The sequence below is a fragment of the Rhinolophus sinicus genome, chromosome 3 (genome assembly GCF_057876585.1).
Source record: "Rhinolophus sinicus isolate RSI-liver-muscle chromosome 3, RSI-T2T, whole genome shotgun sequence".
NCBI lineage: Eukaryota > Metazoa > Chordata > Mammalia > Chiroptera > Rhinolophidae > Rhinolophus > Rhinolophus sinicus.
In genome coordinates, this window is record NC_142503.1 from 37,292,621 (window position 1) to 37,308,484 (window position 15,864).

Here is a 15,864-nt window from a genome sequence, read left to right on the forward strand (position 1 = left end):
AGTTGATCTCACAATTTGGTTTTGGAGTATATCGGTAGATCTACTAAAGAACTATAAACTAAAGCATTCAACAATCATTTTTAAATGTAAGTGGAATTTCTCTTAAGATAACTACATACCATTTATTAGGATAGCTATATAAAATTACCATGAGGGAGAAACTGAAAACATAATAGAAAAGGTAATAAAATAAAGATAATAGAAAAGATAATAAAATTTTTCCTAGAACACTGTCATGCTTTCAATTCACAGACTTAGATGAGCTAAAATATAGAACTGCTTTTCAAAAGAACTGGTTGCAAAATGTAGAATAATTTAATTGGTTTTTAATGCTGAATAATTTAATTGGCTTTAGGTGTTTTTAAAAGTGACCTCTAAATATTTTCTGTTGATGAGTTATTCTGATTGTTTTTGATCTAAATAGTCTGAAATAATATATAGAATTATGGTTACAACAAAGGAAAAAAGAAGATTTCTAAGTTAACGCTTTCAGGTCCTTTGTTCTCATTGTGCATCAGAGGAAAGTGAAAATGCAGTTGAACTGAATATTGTATTTTGCTTTGTAAACTCCAGTTCCCCAATTTACGTTCTATATCTCAGATGGTTGAGGAAGCAAAATAAAATAATTAAAAATTTTAAATATTTTAAAATTTAATCCCTTTATTTCTGCATTCATGCCAATGTGCTACAGGGTATATTATATATCCTTCTAGAACATAAGTAAGAAGGTGGTAAAGATTAAACATTAAGAAAATACTTGCTCTCTCTCTCCCCACAATATTCTGTTAAAAATCACTTGAATATGCGGCACTGTGACACACTACAGGTTTGGTAGATATCAGCATTAAAAGCTAAAATAAATACTGCATTGGCTGTATAAAAACAAATGAATCCTTTAACTTGTATAATAAGGTTAAATATATTTAAATTTGTCCTTAAGTGTTTTTAACAATATAATATCAAAAACATAAACAAAGATGTTCATCAAAAGATTTTCCTCAAAAAGATAAGCACTAAAATTCTGTAATCAGATTCTTAGAGGTATAGTTCATAAACATAATACAAATGAGAAGCTCTTCAAAAATGTACCAAATATGAGCTGTCTAAAAGCTAAGAGATGAATTCTAGGGGGATTATGAGGGTTTCCTTTGTTACCCTCTGTACCTTTCTGTATTAAAAAAAAAAAAAAAAGCCAAGAAATGGCTAGCAAAATTCAAATAATGAAAATCTGTATTTTAAAAAACAATAAAAGAAAATCTGGACCATCCACAGATTTAAAGGGAGGTGGGGAATCATAACTACTTGGACAACTAAAACTGAAATAAATTTTCTTAGAATGCAGGTAAATCTTACATCAAAAAGTAAATTTTCCTTTAAAAAGAAACAAAGAAAATGAAAAATATTTCAATCTGAGTGCCCTTAAAGAAATGGAAAAGAATTCTTAAAAATAAGGTGTTGTGATTTACTCAGATATTCAAGAACAAATTTCAATTTCTGAAGTGATGGTTCATTTAGGACCGAAAAGATTTTTCTATCTCCAGCTTCTATTACAGAGATAGGATCACCAGGCTAGTCTTACCAACGGGGTATGCAAGAAGCTTGCCAGGCAGGTATAGGATCTTATTAAATTCAGTGTATTATTTCATTTTTTGAGATTAACAAAGTAGCAGTATCATATAAACTTACAAATTTCTTCCAGTTTTACAAGTACATAATCAAGTTTTCATTTGAATAATATATTTCTCAAAAAGTTAAGTAATGCCAATTTTTAATGTCATCAAGAGCTTTATATCCAAAGGTGAAAAGAACAACAACATACTCCTCATCAAGTTAAAGTAGTAGAAATTTTTAGAAAAAGCCACAAATTAATTTTTATAAACTTTAAACACTACAGACTAACTGGAACCCATACACCAGTATAAGTAATTTGGCTCAATATATTATTTTCAATGAATATATTTCATTACCTTGTTATTTACAAACATAATTCAAATCCATACAATATTACAGAGGAACCACTATACATTAAAAAGCTTTTTTAACATGCAAATTAATAGAAGTTACATAATTCCCCTTATATTGACCACTAAAAACACATCTTTCTTCTGTAGACATGTCTGAGGAAGAAAATAAGAGATTGCTTAGAGAGCTTAAGTCTATTATAATTTATTAAAACTATCAGTTATGTAATCAGAGTAATCAGGAGTATACAAAAGCTAAACAAATCTTACCTTTATGTAGCCCCAAGACACTGACAGTAAATAGTTTGCTTCAGGCATTTTTGATTGATTATATAGACAATAAGTTCTAAAATATGTATATCTCCAAAACCTTGATAGTTTAACAATCTCCACAAGCCTCCGAATGTGTGGGTTTTAAAGATTATTGGTGATTAAGTATACAAAACAAAGCCTCGCATTAGATCCCATCCAGCAGACTTTGCATTGAACACATGCCATTTGTAAAACTCCAGAATGGAACAGAATTCAACAATTATTCTGAATAAAGAAAATTCATGCCATGAAGAAGTAAGTAAAGATCTAAGGGTCTGCATCTTTTCCCCACTGAGCTCCAGGGCTTAATGAATTATGTATGCCAAGATGCTTAGCTGCAAGAAAGACAAGTTCTGTCAAAAGCTACCAAATAAGGAACTGCGGAGAAGCTGGGAAGAGTGACAAGAAACCCCTCCCATAAAACCCCAACTATGCACCAATTGCATTCCATCCCTGGATCTATCAGGTTGGGAGGCGTGGACAAGGATCTAGGTGCTTTCCGATTGGTTGGCAAGGACAAACCTCTGAGGAGGAGGTTTTCCTCCTCCTCACCTCTGGTAAAAGCCATTGAAACATGGTATTCCTACAGCTGTGGCTGCTGTATACAAAGATGAATGGGGTTTCCCTCTCACAGTGATGAATAACAAATATAAAACTCTTCAAAACACATAGTTTATTCTTAAATAAGGATTACCAATCCTCTGAAGTTATTTCTGTTAATTTCAATATTCTCTGATTTCTCTGCCTTCAAAGTAAAAACTGTTCTGAAATCGGCAATCAGGCATTTTAATTGCTTCCCTCTCTCAAATTCAAAACAAGTGGCTTCCCTGGTGATACAGATATAACCAAAGTTCTTCATCTGTCCAATATAAAAGCATAGTGTGATTACAAAATACAATTAATGTCCAGTATTCACAAGTAGAAGTGGTACATTTCCTCACCTGTGTGACTTGGCTGCTTTCAGCTCCTTTTGTTCCTGTTGTTATAAATGGCTGAGCTCCATAACCTTAACAATCTAAGGGTGGGAATGACTTGTAAATCTGATTGGGGGAAAAAGAAACTAAAAGGTAACGCACCACGTATGGTTAGAATGCAGAGTTCTGTATCTAGGTCTCAGGATCTATATTTTGATCAGAACATCTTTATGATAGCATACAGAGTTAAGGAAGTGTAAGAGTGGCTCTTAGCTCAAGAGTAACAGGTCTTTCACAAGGAAAGTTAAATAAGAAATCTAAATTCTTCTGAGAATAAAACCAATCCCTTCTGTTTGGTTTGGGATAGTATTATTCCATAATTTTTATACTAAATAGGTCTTGTGGATAAGAAATGAGGGGAATCTAGCTTTTACTCCATTTTAGCATAAAATTCTGTCCATTATGCCTCATCTCCATCTCAAAGTTAGTCCGCACCTGCTCTGCGCTTCTATGACTGGCTGATGTGGTTATGCCCATCTTCCTGCATTGGGCTTGTCTGTCCTAGTATGTTCTCATCAGAAACATCCAAAAACAAGCAACTCTGCCTCTTTGAGTTTCTACTGGTTCTTTGCTCCCCAAGTCCTTAGCTGCAGATCACATCTACTGTGTTGTTTCCTAAATTCCTCTTAATCTTCTACAAAAAGAATTTAAACTCCTAACACGCCAATAAAATTGCTTCCTGAAGAATTCGAAGGTCCTGCCTCAATTTCTCCAAAGTGTTCAACACTGATCACCTCTGTCCACTCTCCCTCAACTCCCAGGGCCCCTTTGCTTCTTTGGTTTTCTCCCCACTTCTCTGACCATACCTTCCTTGCCTTCTTCTATTCAGTTTTTAACTTGGGATATCTACAAAGACTCTGTCATAGGCCCAACACTCTTCAACACCACTTCTAACCTGAACTGTGGTACCGTATTTCCAAGTGACTATACGATATTCTCCCCTTTTGAATGCCCTGCCAGTCACCTGAAACATTTTCAAAATGGATGGATTCACTTTGTTATTTAAAATGGCTCTTACTATAACTATTCCCATTCAGTCAGCAGGCCCACATTCCAGTATCCCGTAGTGAAATCTATGGCTCTTTCCTACCATTCAATAGGTAGGAAAGACTCACTCTCATGGGAGTGAGCCACTATTAAGTGTTTAATATAAATCACCTAAATGAATCCTTCAGTAACTCTGACATCTTCCCTGCCTACTACTACATCACCTTCCCTCCTTCACCAACTTTGTTACCAAGTTCTATCTTCTATAACATGCCCTCTTGTTTAGTTTCTTCCTTTCCATTCCCACTCTCATCATCTAAATTCAGAGACTTAAAGGCTGAGAGAAATGGGAAGTATCTTCATACCATCTCCGCCAACCCCCTCATTTTCACCTAAAGAGAGATACTTAGAGAGAGACAATGCTTTTCCCAAGTTCACCCAGGTACTAAGAACACAGACTCTGAATTCAAATCCATTAGTGCATTATCCTCAACAAATTAGCTCATCTCTTAGCGTGTTAGTTTTCCCATCTGTAAAATTGGTTACCACTAGAGCGAGTCTTCAGAGATGCCTCCTAATGAGCCACGCTACCTTACACTGACTCTGAGCTGGCTTGTGTAACCAACAAAGGATGCTGTGCGACTGCGGAGGCTGTCATAAGACGTCTTGAAGCTTTCACCTTCGCCTCTTGAATGTGCTACTGGGATCCCTGAGCCATCCTGTAAGAAACTCTGACTATTCTAAGACTGCTATGCTATGAGAAAGCCCATGTTAACTTTAAGGAGAGGCTGCTGGGAGATAGAGGGAGGGAGAGAGACAGACAGGACGCGCACCTTCATATGTAAAAAGTAGTTGTGTTCTAGGATCTGATAATAAGTGTATTTCTTACCTACATGAATGGTTGTTGGAACATGGACCAATTCTGCCTGGAGAGGACTATCCCATGTATCCCAGGATATCTAGCTTCCCTGGCCTCTGCCCATGAAATGCCAGGAGTACGCTCCAATAAGTGCACCCTGAAATTTCCCGAATGTTCCCCTGTTAAGGATCACTGTTCTAGTTGCTTCAACCGTGCCTCCTCGACCAGGGTGGAGAATGCTTGAGGCAAGAAAGATAGCTTATTCTTTCTTTATATTTCCCAAAGCACTTAGTTAACCACAGGCACAAAAAGAGTCAACAGTAAATTCCTGACCTGCCACAGTAAGGGAGATGATGATGATAATAATAATGAAAATCATTTTTTAAGCTCTGAGCCAAATTAATACTCAATTAATACAAATTAATACATTTCATTTTTCCCATTATGAGAGGCAGACTAGAAGCTCCTTCCCATTGTCATGGTAGAAACAGCCTGCAGAAGAACCTACACAACCCAGAAGAGACATCTGGATGGGGCCAGAGAGATACAATTCTTAAACAGTCAGACTTGGCTTCTGAAAATTTTAATAAGAAAACTGTAATTGGTACATCACAACATTTATTAAACACCTACTACGCACTAAGAGCTTTACATATATCTCATCTCTAATCTTTGCAAGAGCCTGGTAAAATAAATATTATCCCCACTTCAAGGGGAAAAGACAGGCTCTCAAACATTCAACAACTTGCCCTGTAGGTGACAGGGCTGGGATGCAAGCTCAGGTCTCTTTAAGTCTTTGCTCTTCATGGTGTATGAATAGCTCATCATAGAGGCTACCGCAAACTCTATGATAAACGGTATGAATTTAGAAATAGCCTCATTTATCCTTAATCCTGTGCTGATTTCACAGTCTCTTGAATTAAAGGACCACGGCTACTATCGCTGTGGCCAGATCCCTGGCCAGGGTGGACCCTAACCAGTGCAGGCAAGAAGCTGGTGCCCAGAAACAGGCAGCCTTACCTGAAAGGGTCGAGACCGACTTATTACATGGGAGAGCATGTGAACGAGTCATAGATTCCTTAAACACATAGAAAGAACTGAGATTTCCTGACTGGTAATCTGCTGCTCGCAAACACCCAGCACATTTTATATACAAATGTGTGTGCATGCACGGAAATAGGAAAAAAAAAATTTCCCTTCAGCATTCAGTGTTCTTTTCCCATCTTTTCCAAATAATACTCCCCAGAATCTCTAGATGCCACTCCTCCTTTATTCTTCATTTTCTCAGTTCTTAGCTGATATGCCAAGCAATCAACAATCTATCTGGATTATTTTAGGATATTTCAGGATATTTAAAATTCTGCTGATGGATCTAAGTCATTGACACATTAACATATGCTGGCATCACTGACTCTGTAACAGAGGTCAAGTGAGATAAGACACATTTTTGAACAGGGAAAAAGAAAAACAAAGAAATCAAACTATGAGGAAACTGAGGTCAGAGGTCAAGTGTCTTGCCCAAGGTCACAAAGACAAGTAGCACAGCAGGATTTGAACCCAGGCTATCTGGCTTAAGAATACTCTAAATTGCCAAAAATATATTGCAGGCATTAATCTATATTTAGCCTAGCATCTACAAATAATGTCTCTATTAACATAACAATTTCTAAGCTGTGACATTACCGTGCTTGAAATAGTTAAGAAATATTATTTAAAATAAGCATATTAACTCTTAAATGTCTCCAACCTAAGAGATTCTCCTGATTGTTTTTGGCATAATCTTTGCAAAATATTTTATTGTATAATGAATCTATATTTATTTTACACCTTTCTACTTAGGATCAACATTCTGGGTGTTGTTATTAATCAAGAAGTACATTTGCATAAAGTGGTCTCTCATGTATCCAATACTGTTTAGCTTAACATATGCAAATCTAATTGCTAAATGCCCCTTGAAAAATTCTGAGGCAAGGTTAAATTTCAGATATTAAATTCAATAACTACAACACACTAGCGTCACTAAAATCACTGAGTGTTCCTTCTGTTTCATCTGCTTTAAAAATAGTTTGAGGCAGATAATAATCTAGAATTAATTTTTAACCTACATTTTCAATAACAGATTTTAAATCTGATTTCATATCATAAAAACTATACTTTCTTTGATTAATGCTGATAGTACAGAAACAACGTTAACGCCAGTAAATCCACTAAATCTGTTTGTGTTTACTGCCCTCTAGTGATAAAGGTTACCAACATGATTTAAAGAACAGCTCTGCTCCTGAAGCATATTTCAGAAAACAAAAGCCGTATCTTACAAATATTATGGAAGCTTGAGATTAAGAGGAACTCTAGGTTGATGTTTTTAAACCAAATAATTATCTAAGAATCATTCTCTAATTAACCTGGTTTGAAAACTTTCACCGAAATGTTTTATTTAAAATAAGAAACACCTGTCAATATTTTGTGAGGAAAGAAATTCCAATATAAGAAACTGAATTGTTGTTGAGAGGTTCCTTGAAGCTGAAAAAACATAAGAGTGATCTGACGACAGCTGTTTTTAAATTTCTCTTCAATACCAGCTCTCATTAGTTAGCATAGTTTTCTATAATTGTTGACACAACTTGAATCATACAGTAGATAGGGCCTTCGATGTTTGTAACTAATTAATAAATCTAGCTGAAACCACCACGGCTATCATCATCATCGTCGTCATCATCACGTCTTCTTCACACCATATCCACCAAGGACTTGTGTCTCACTGAAGAATAATTAAGGCAATAAATGGGTGCACAAATCTCACATAAATGAAGCCTCCACAAAAATAATCTTGTATGAAAGGAGACTTTCTACTTATAGAGAATCAGGACCCCGAGTCACTTAAATTGTCCTAAATTGATACCAGTTTTTCATGTTTATGATGCCCTCTAATCACCATAAAATACTTACTAATGTTCCCTTTGTAATGGTGGTATGCTTTGCGAAAACAATTTAAACAAAGAATGCCCATCTTCTAAAGCAATAAAAAATGCAAATAGGCATACTTCTAGAAATACATATTTAATCTTTCATGTACACTACTTTTACATATGGATCTTAAAGTAATTTTAAGTCATGACATTTGGGCTATAATTCAAAGGAGAAAGGATATTTCTTTCAACAAATGGCTCTTAATATCCAAAATATATAAGGAACTCATACAATTTAATACCAAAAAACAAACAACCCAATTAAAAAATGGGCACAGGAACTGAGCAAACATGTCTCCAAAGAGGACAGACAGATGGCCAGCAGACATATGAAAAGATGTCCAATATACTATCAAAACCACAATGAGGTATCACTTCACAACTGTCTGAAAGGCTAGCATAAAAAAATCAGTACATGACAAGTTCTGGAATGTAGAGAAAAGGGAACCCTTGTACACTATTGATGGGACTATAAATTGGTGCAGTCACTACAGAAAACAGTATGGAGATTCCTCAAAAAAACTAAAAATAGAGTTTCCATACAACTCAGCAATTCCACTTCTGGGTATTTATCTGAAGAAAATAAAAACACTTAACTGGAAAAGATATATATATACCCTTATGTTTATTGCAACATTATCTACAATTGCCAAGATATGGAAGCAATCTAGGTGTCCAGGAAAAATAAAGAAGATGTGATACACACACACACACACACACACACACACACAAAGATGTGATATATATACATATATATAAAGATATATATATATATATATATATATATATAAAAGAAGATGTGAGGTATGTATATACATATACATATACATATACATATATATATATATATATATATATATATATATATATACACTTAGCAACAAAAAAGAATGAAATCTTAACATTTGAGAAAAACATGGTTGAATCTAGAAGGTATTGTGCTAAGTGAAATAAGTCAGACAAAGACAAATACTGTATGATTTCACTTATATGTGGAATCTGAACAAAACAACAACAAACCCACAGATATAGAGAAACAAGGTGATGATTGCCAAAGGGGAAGATGGCAGAGGGATGGGTAAAACTAAAACAAAAAAAAAGAAAAAGGAAAAAAAGTCGAAAAAACCAAGGAAAAAATGGTGCTTAAACAATTGGATATTCATTCACAAACAATGAACTTCCAACTTTACCTTGTACCACATACAAATATCTACTCAAAATGTTCCACAGAACTAAATGCAAAGCCTAAAATTATAAAAACATCTAGAAGAAACCATAGGAGGAAATGTTTGTGATCTTGGATTAGGCAAAGATTTCTTGGAACACAAAAAGCATGAAGCATAAAGAAAAAAATGACAGACTGGACTTCATCAGTACTTCTCTTTGAAAGAAATTGATAAGAAAATGGAACAACAAGTCATTGACTGGGAAGAAAATATGTGCAAAAACACATATCTGATAAAGTCTTGTGTCAGAATTTATAAAAAATTCTTACAACTTAAAAAGGTCAATAAGGACATCAAAATGTCCATCATTAGTCATTAAGGAAATAAAAATTAAAACCAAAATGTGATACCGCTACAGAATTACTAGAATGGCAAAAATGAAAAATACAAAAATATAAAATGCTGGCCAGGATGTAGAGCAAACAGAACTCTCATACATTGATGAAACGAATGCAAAATGGTACAGCAACCTTGGAAAGCAGTTAGGTACTTAAAAAGTTAACAAGAATCCTGACTATATGACTCAACAGTCCCAAGCCTAGTTATTTACCAAAGAGAAATGAAAACATATATCGCTGCAAAGACCTATATGCAAATATTTACAGCAATTCTATTCATATCAGCTGAAACCTGCAAATAGCCCAAATATCAACTGGTGAATGGATAAACAAATTGTGATACATCCATAAAATGAAATACTAGAAAGCAATAAAAAGAAACAAATTACTAATACATGTAACATGCTATTAGTGGATGGATTTCAAAAGCAATGTGCAAAGTGAAAGAAGCCATTTACAAAAGGCTATGTATATACTGCATGATTTCACTCATATGACATTCTGGAAAGGCAAAACTATAGCGACAATCAGATCCCTGGTTGCCAGTGACTGGGAGTAGGGGGAGGGGAATGACTACAAAGGAGCAAGAAAAAAACTTTTTGGGTGATGGAAATATCCTATATTTAGATTATGGTGGTAGTTATGCAATTGTATACATTGTCAAAATGCATTCAACTGTATCTAAAAAGAGTATATTCTACCATATGTAAGTTACACCTCAAACTCTACTTTACAAAATGTTAAATGATATTATCAAATTACTTTAATTCCAAATTTGCGTAACTGTGCCTAAAGAGAAATGAAAAACAAAAATTCCAAGTATAGGTTACTTGTGGTAAAATAACATTTTTACCCTTTCAAAAAGCTCCACCATTATATCACAGGCAAATGGGCACGTTTGTCTAAAATCCCGGTTAGCTTTGAATAATACAATATGCGATAAATTCCTAATTACGTAAAGCCTTTAAGCAATATAAAAACAGTTGAACAATTCTTATAACTACTAATATTTTTATTTTAATCCTTTGGAATAAAAAAAATTCCTTAAAATATTTTAGATATTTTTCTGCTATCTTAAACCAACTGATAGTAACTTAATTATTTAATGGTGATCCTGGGCCACTTTTATTCACTCATCACTGAACAGTCAAAATATATATATATTTTATTATATGTTCATTTAAAGCCAAGCACTATGCCAGCTGTTAGAGATTTTAAAAATCCAGTAAAGTGAGTAGAGCTGCCTGCAGAAAACTGAATAGTCCCAACTGCTCTATTCGTTTTTGAATCCTTCTGTCACTTTTTCATAGGTTTTATTTTTTTCTGAGTCTTTGGTTGTCAGGCTTTTCTTCTATGGTCAGTATAAATAAGCCTCCATATAGTCAATAAAGCCACTCATTCCCCCTCTCTACTATGATGGGTTTTGGTCTAAGGCATCATTTCCCTGAATATGATGTAAAGAACAGTAGTCCCACTGATAATTCTCAAAGAAGATACCCCACGTCAAATAAACTTCTGACATAGTGCAAACCTTATCGGAGGTTGTATACTTTAAACGCTCTGCCAACAACTGACATAGACAACCCTTTTAATTTTGTTTAACTTAACACTTCTCAAACTTATTCAACTACCTCTTTGTTCCCTTCACATTTATTAACAAGCAAAAACAAACAAAAACACTGGGGTTTCATTTAAAATTCTTGTGGAAAGTGATGGGTTTTAAGTATCAGATGATTTTTTTTTTTTTTTAAGTATGGTTAATTCACTTACTCAACAAATATTTGTTAACAGGTACTTTGTGTCAGTATGGGGGATACAGTAATGAATAAGACAGAAGCATTCCCTGCTCATGTGAGTCTTGGACTCTTGGGGCAAAAAGACAAAAAAATCAAGCAGACAAAAAACATGAGTGACAAACATGCTGGATGAAAGAAAAGGGGGTAACATGATTCTGTGAATAGTCAGGAAAAGCTGCACTGAGAAGGTAATAATCTGAGATGAGACCCTAATCACTAGAAAGAGCCAACTAGAAGATCTGGGGCAAAGCATTCTGTGCAAGGGCTGAGGGAATATAGCGAGCATGAGGGAACAGGTATATAGCACGAGATTTGGGGTAGATCAAGGTAGGCCAAGGTCAAGGTCATGAGGGTCGCAAGCCTTCAAGAGGATGTGGGTTACCACTGGAAGGTTCTGACCAGGAAGTAACAAGCTGTGATTTACATTTTAAACAGTTGTCTCTGGAGAGGATGGCTTGTAGAGGGACAAGAACCGACAGAAGAGGAGAGGGAGCACTAGAGGAAGAGCTAACAAGAACAGAACACAGGAAGCGATGATAAGAATCAACTCCTCGACTTCTCACTTAAATAGTTGAGATATTTTCCTACTATCTTAAACTAACTGACAGTAACTTAATTATTTAATGGTGATCCTGGGCCACTTATATTCACTCATCACTGAACAGTCAAAAAATATTTATTTTATTATATGTTCATTTGAAGCCAAGCACTATTCCAGCTGTTAAGAGATTTTAAAAATCCAGTAGAGAAGAGCTGCTGGCATATTTGGGCCATTTACTGAGATGGAGAAGATTGGGGGAGGTACAGATTTGGAGGAGGATAAATGACTAGAAGAGTACTATGAATTAAGTACAAGGCAAATTTTAATACATGAAGTTTTTTTTCTTAAACTTTTGAGGGACATTTGATACCTTCCACCCCTGGTTCTTCACAGGATTCTGGATAAGGAAAGCTACCAGATAGTTAAGTTTTGGATACGTAGTAACTTTCAAAACTTTCAAATACTCTAATGACATTATATTAAAATAGACCACTTTCATCCAATTCTTTTTATTTTTAGAATAGCCCAATAGAAGGGGCATCAATAGGTGATCTATGCTTTAAATCCTCTCTTCATAGCAAAGTAGTAATGTGAAAGCCTAAGCAAGGTTACAAAACAGAACCAAAATTAGAATCTAGCACTCATGTTGGCAATATTTGTATTAAAGTACTACGCTTATTTGAACATAAGGAATGGAGGTTTTACTAAAGGCAACCATAAACACAATTAAAAATGGCACAAATGGGATTTCGTTTTCATTTGCAACAGTGACAGAATAGTAGTGTATGAGAATTCTGAGAAGTGCCATAGTGTAGAGAGCACAGGTTTCTGTAGCTGGCTTCACCTGAGTTCAAACCTTGGCCCTGTCTCGTATGAGCACTACAATACACGGCAAGTTCTTCAGGGTCTCCGGGTTGTGCGGAAGGAGCTGGAGTTAAGGAAGGTAATCTAGCACAGTATGAAGCAGATGTCAGGAGCCCAGTAAGCTCTTTATACAGTGACCAGAAACACAGAAACTAGTCATAAGGAAAACAATCTGATTAAACAGCTGCCGTAAGATTCCTGCAGTGATATCTACCCAATAGTTTATGCAACCAGTGGTTTGTCTGCAAACTATTAGAATCACTGATGCCAACTGAAAATGATTATGGAGATATCAAACAAATAGGGATGAGTTTCTCAGAAAGCAATGACCTGCCAAATGGAAAGACATCCCTGCAGGATTCAGCACCAAATTCCAATCTCCAAAGGAAAATGTAGGTACAATCCTATAGGTGACTTTGGACCAAGGAGATGAAGCCCAGTACCAGTGAGTTTATGATGATACTCCTTCTCATCAGCAAATATTTAATTAGCACCAACTATGTGATAGCTACTGTTTCAGATACTTCAGCCAGCAAATCATTTGCCAAAGGAGCTTACATGTTTGTGTGTGGGAGACAGTAAGTAAGCAAGCAAGTGCAGGAGCCACCCCACTTCTTTTCAGTGTGCCTTCCTGCTCTGCACAGGCCAGGCCTTTAGAAACTCCATACCCCAGAGGCCCTTGCAGCTATGGTTTCAGATGTGATTTAATTTCTTCCAACCAGATGATGCCCTGCTCCCTCCCACAAACTAAACAGCTGTCAATCTAAGTGTTTCTTTGTAGATAATCTGCCTCTTCTGACAGTGTTGAGATCTATTTGTTTCTGTGGTTTCTTTAGGAAATATCTAGATGTGCGTTTCTTTTCAAAAATTTTCTGGCTTGGGATTCTCTGGACTCCTAGACTATTTCCTCTTACCCCTCTACATTCTCTTCTGCTGGAATTCAAATGAGATGTATGTTGCCATTTTGCTGGAAAAGGAAATCTTGCCATGTTTTAAGTATACATTGTTATCCATAAAATACAGCATGGGTTAGATAGCCATCATTTATTCTATAGTAATCATTTTTATTCACAGTAGAGCTTTCAACAATTTTTTATATTAGGTGTCATTGTTCTTCTATCTTGAGACTGAATTACTGGCACAACAATACTGGAAAAACCATATGATGTATCTAACTGCCTATAAAGTATAACATGTACCTATGTTTCTTCTAATAAAGAACTCAGACCTGACAACAGTTAAAAAAGTTATTTAACTCACTTTTCTTCACACTTCAATACAAATGGCTGTGAACCTTCTTGACATTTATTCTTTTAGGATACCTGCCTAAACTTATATCTTTAAGATGGGAGAACATAAACATTTTGCTTCTGAGAATAAAGGGGACAGGAAAAAACAAATAAAATAATACAAACTAAAACAAAAAAACCCTCTGCTTTACTTGACCTTCTAAAAGAGAATGCAACACCCTGCGAGACAGCAAGACAATCACACATGTTAGATGGAATAGGATCATCAAACATACTGCAATTCTTTGATGCTGTGAAATCTGTCCAAGTGGGAAAGTCCCACTAAAGACATTTAGTCCGAACTTCAACCCAGACAGGACTCCTACAACTCTTCATAATTAATAGTTTGCCTCTTTCGGATTTCTTCTTCCATTGTTGTGTAAGTCTGTTCCACTTTGGATGAATGTAGTTTTAAAACCTTGATCTAATATTAAGCTAATGATAATTAGCTTGTACTGACCTAATACCATTCTTCAAAAGCTCTTTTTAACCATTAAACTATGGTCTGTGTCTATGAGTTTTTGTTTCTTCATTTGTTTGTCTTGTTCTTTTGTTGTTTTCAGTTTTATATACCACATATTAGTGAAATCATATGGTTCTTAACTTTCTGTTTGACTAATGTATTACATATTTGTACACCTGAAATCTATGTAACTTTACTAACAATTGGCATCCCAATAAAAGTTAATTTAAAAAAAGGGCTCTTTATAAATCCTCAAAAATCGATTTCACTCTGGACACAGCAAATGAAAACAAAATGTGGCTGAGGGATTTTATTATAGAGGTTGCAACAAACACAAGGGTAGTTAATATCCTTAACCATTTATGTAAAAACCAACCAACCAACCAACCAACAATCAAACAAAAATAAACTTACAAATAGTGAACAACAGCTAAACATGAACAATTATGGCTTGGGCTGTCCCTTTTCCCTAACAGCGAGTAGCAAGTGAGTGAGTTAGAACGTATGAACTTCCATTTAGGGTACTGAAACACCCACCAAGCAGATGGCTTTAATATAGCTTCCCGAATACCAGTTCTAATAATTCGCAAAACTGTCTTTCCTTCAAACGCAGGGTAAAAAATAATAATAGCTAATATTTGTTGAGTGTCTAGTATTTGTAAAGAATAGTGCTGAGTACTTTCCTGGCATTATCTCCTTTATTTCTAATAGCAACCCTATGAGGACTACTATTATTTCCATTTTACAGATAAGCCTTAAGGTCTTAACTGTCAACTCTGTGCTGGCAGTTCCCAGGTAAGGTCCTGTCCTTCCACTAGAATTCCTGTCCTGAGAACTGAAGGCCTATAGGGGATTTCTACTTAGATACACACCTCAATTTCATGACGCATAATTTAATGCCATATCTTCTACCCCACACCCTCAAATTGGTTTATATTCCTGATTTTCCACCCAGCATCCTTTCTATTCTTTGAGTTTAGAAATTCATACTTTCCTCTGTCTGCAGTCCCTCCCTCAAAAGTGTTACATACCCTGTCACCTTTCCCATACAAGCTTTCTCTTACCCATTCCTTTCTTTTTGTTCTCATTCTATTTCAGTCCCTCATCACTTACATGCCTAATGCCTAATTCCCTAACAGATTCTTCTTGCTTTCAGTATTTCCCTTCAGTATGATCCGTCCATCACACCCCCACTAGATTTATCTTTCTAAAATTGTTTTGCTATTATTTTCCTTGTAGTATTTTCTTTATAATAAAATGCAAGGTTCTTCAGGACATATAGGGTAAT

General features: G+C 35.3%; 1 protein-coding gene across 11 annotated transcripts in view; it reads right to left on the reverse strand.

The window, feature by feature from the left end:
• PDE4D (phosphodiesterase 4D) overlaps positions 1-15,864 on the reverse strand; it is a 1,272,577-nt gene that overhangs the window by 20,703 nt on the left and 1,236,010 nt on the right. The window contains exon 1 of one of the 11 annotated variants that reach the window (XM_019743451.3): positions 2,232-2,600. The exons of the other annotated variants lie outside the window; for them this stretch is intronic. Within the exon in view, the coding sequence (XP_019599010.1) occupies positions 2,232-2,279 (48 nt within the window). The 5' untranslated portion in view covers positions 2,280-2,600. Of the gene's footprint in view, positions 1-2,231; positions 2,601-15,864 lie in introns of those variants that run through there. 11 annotated transcript variants of the gene reach the window in all.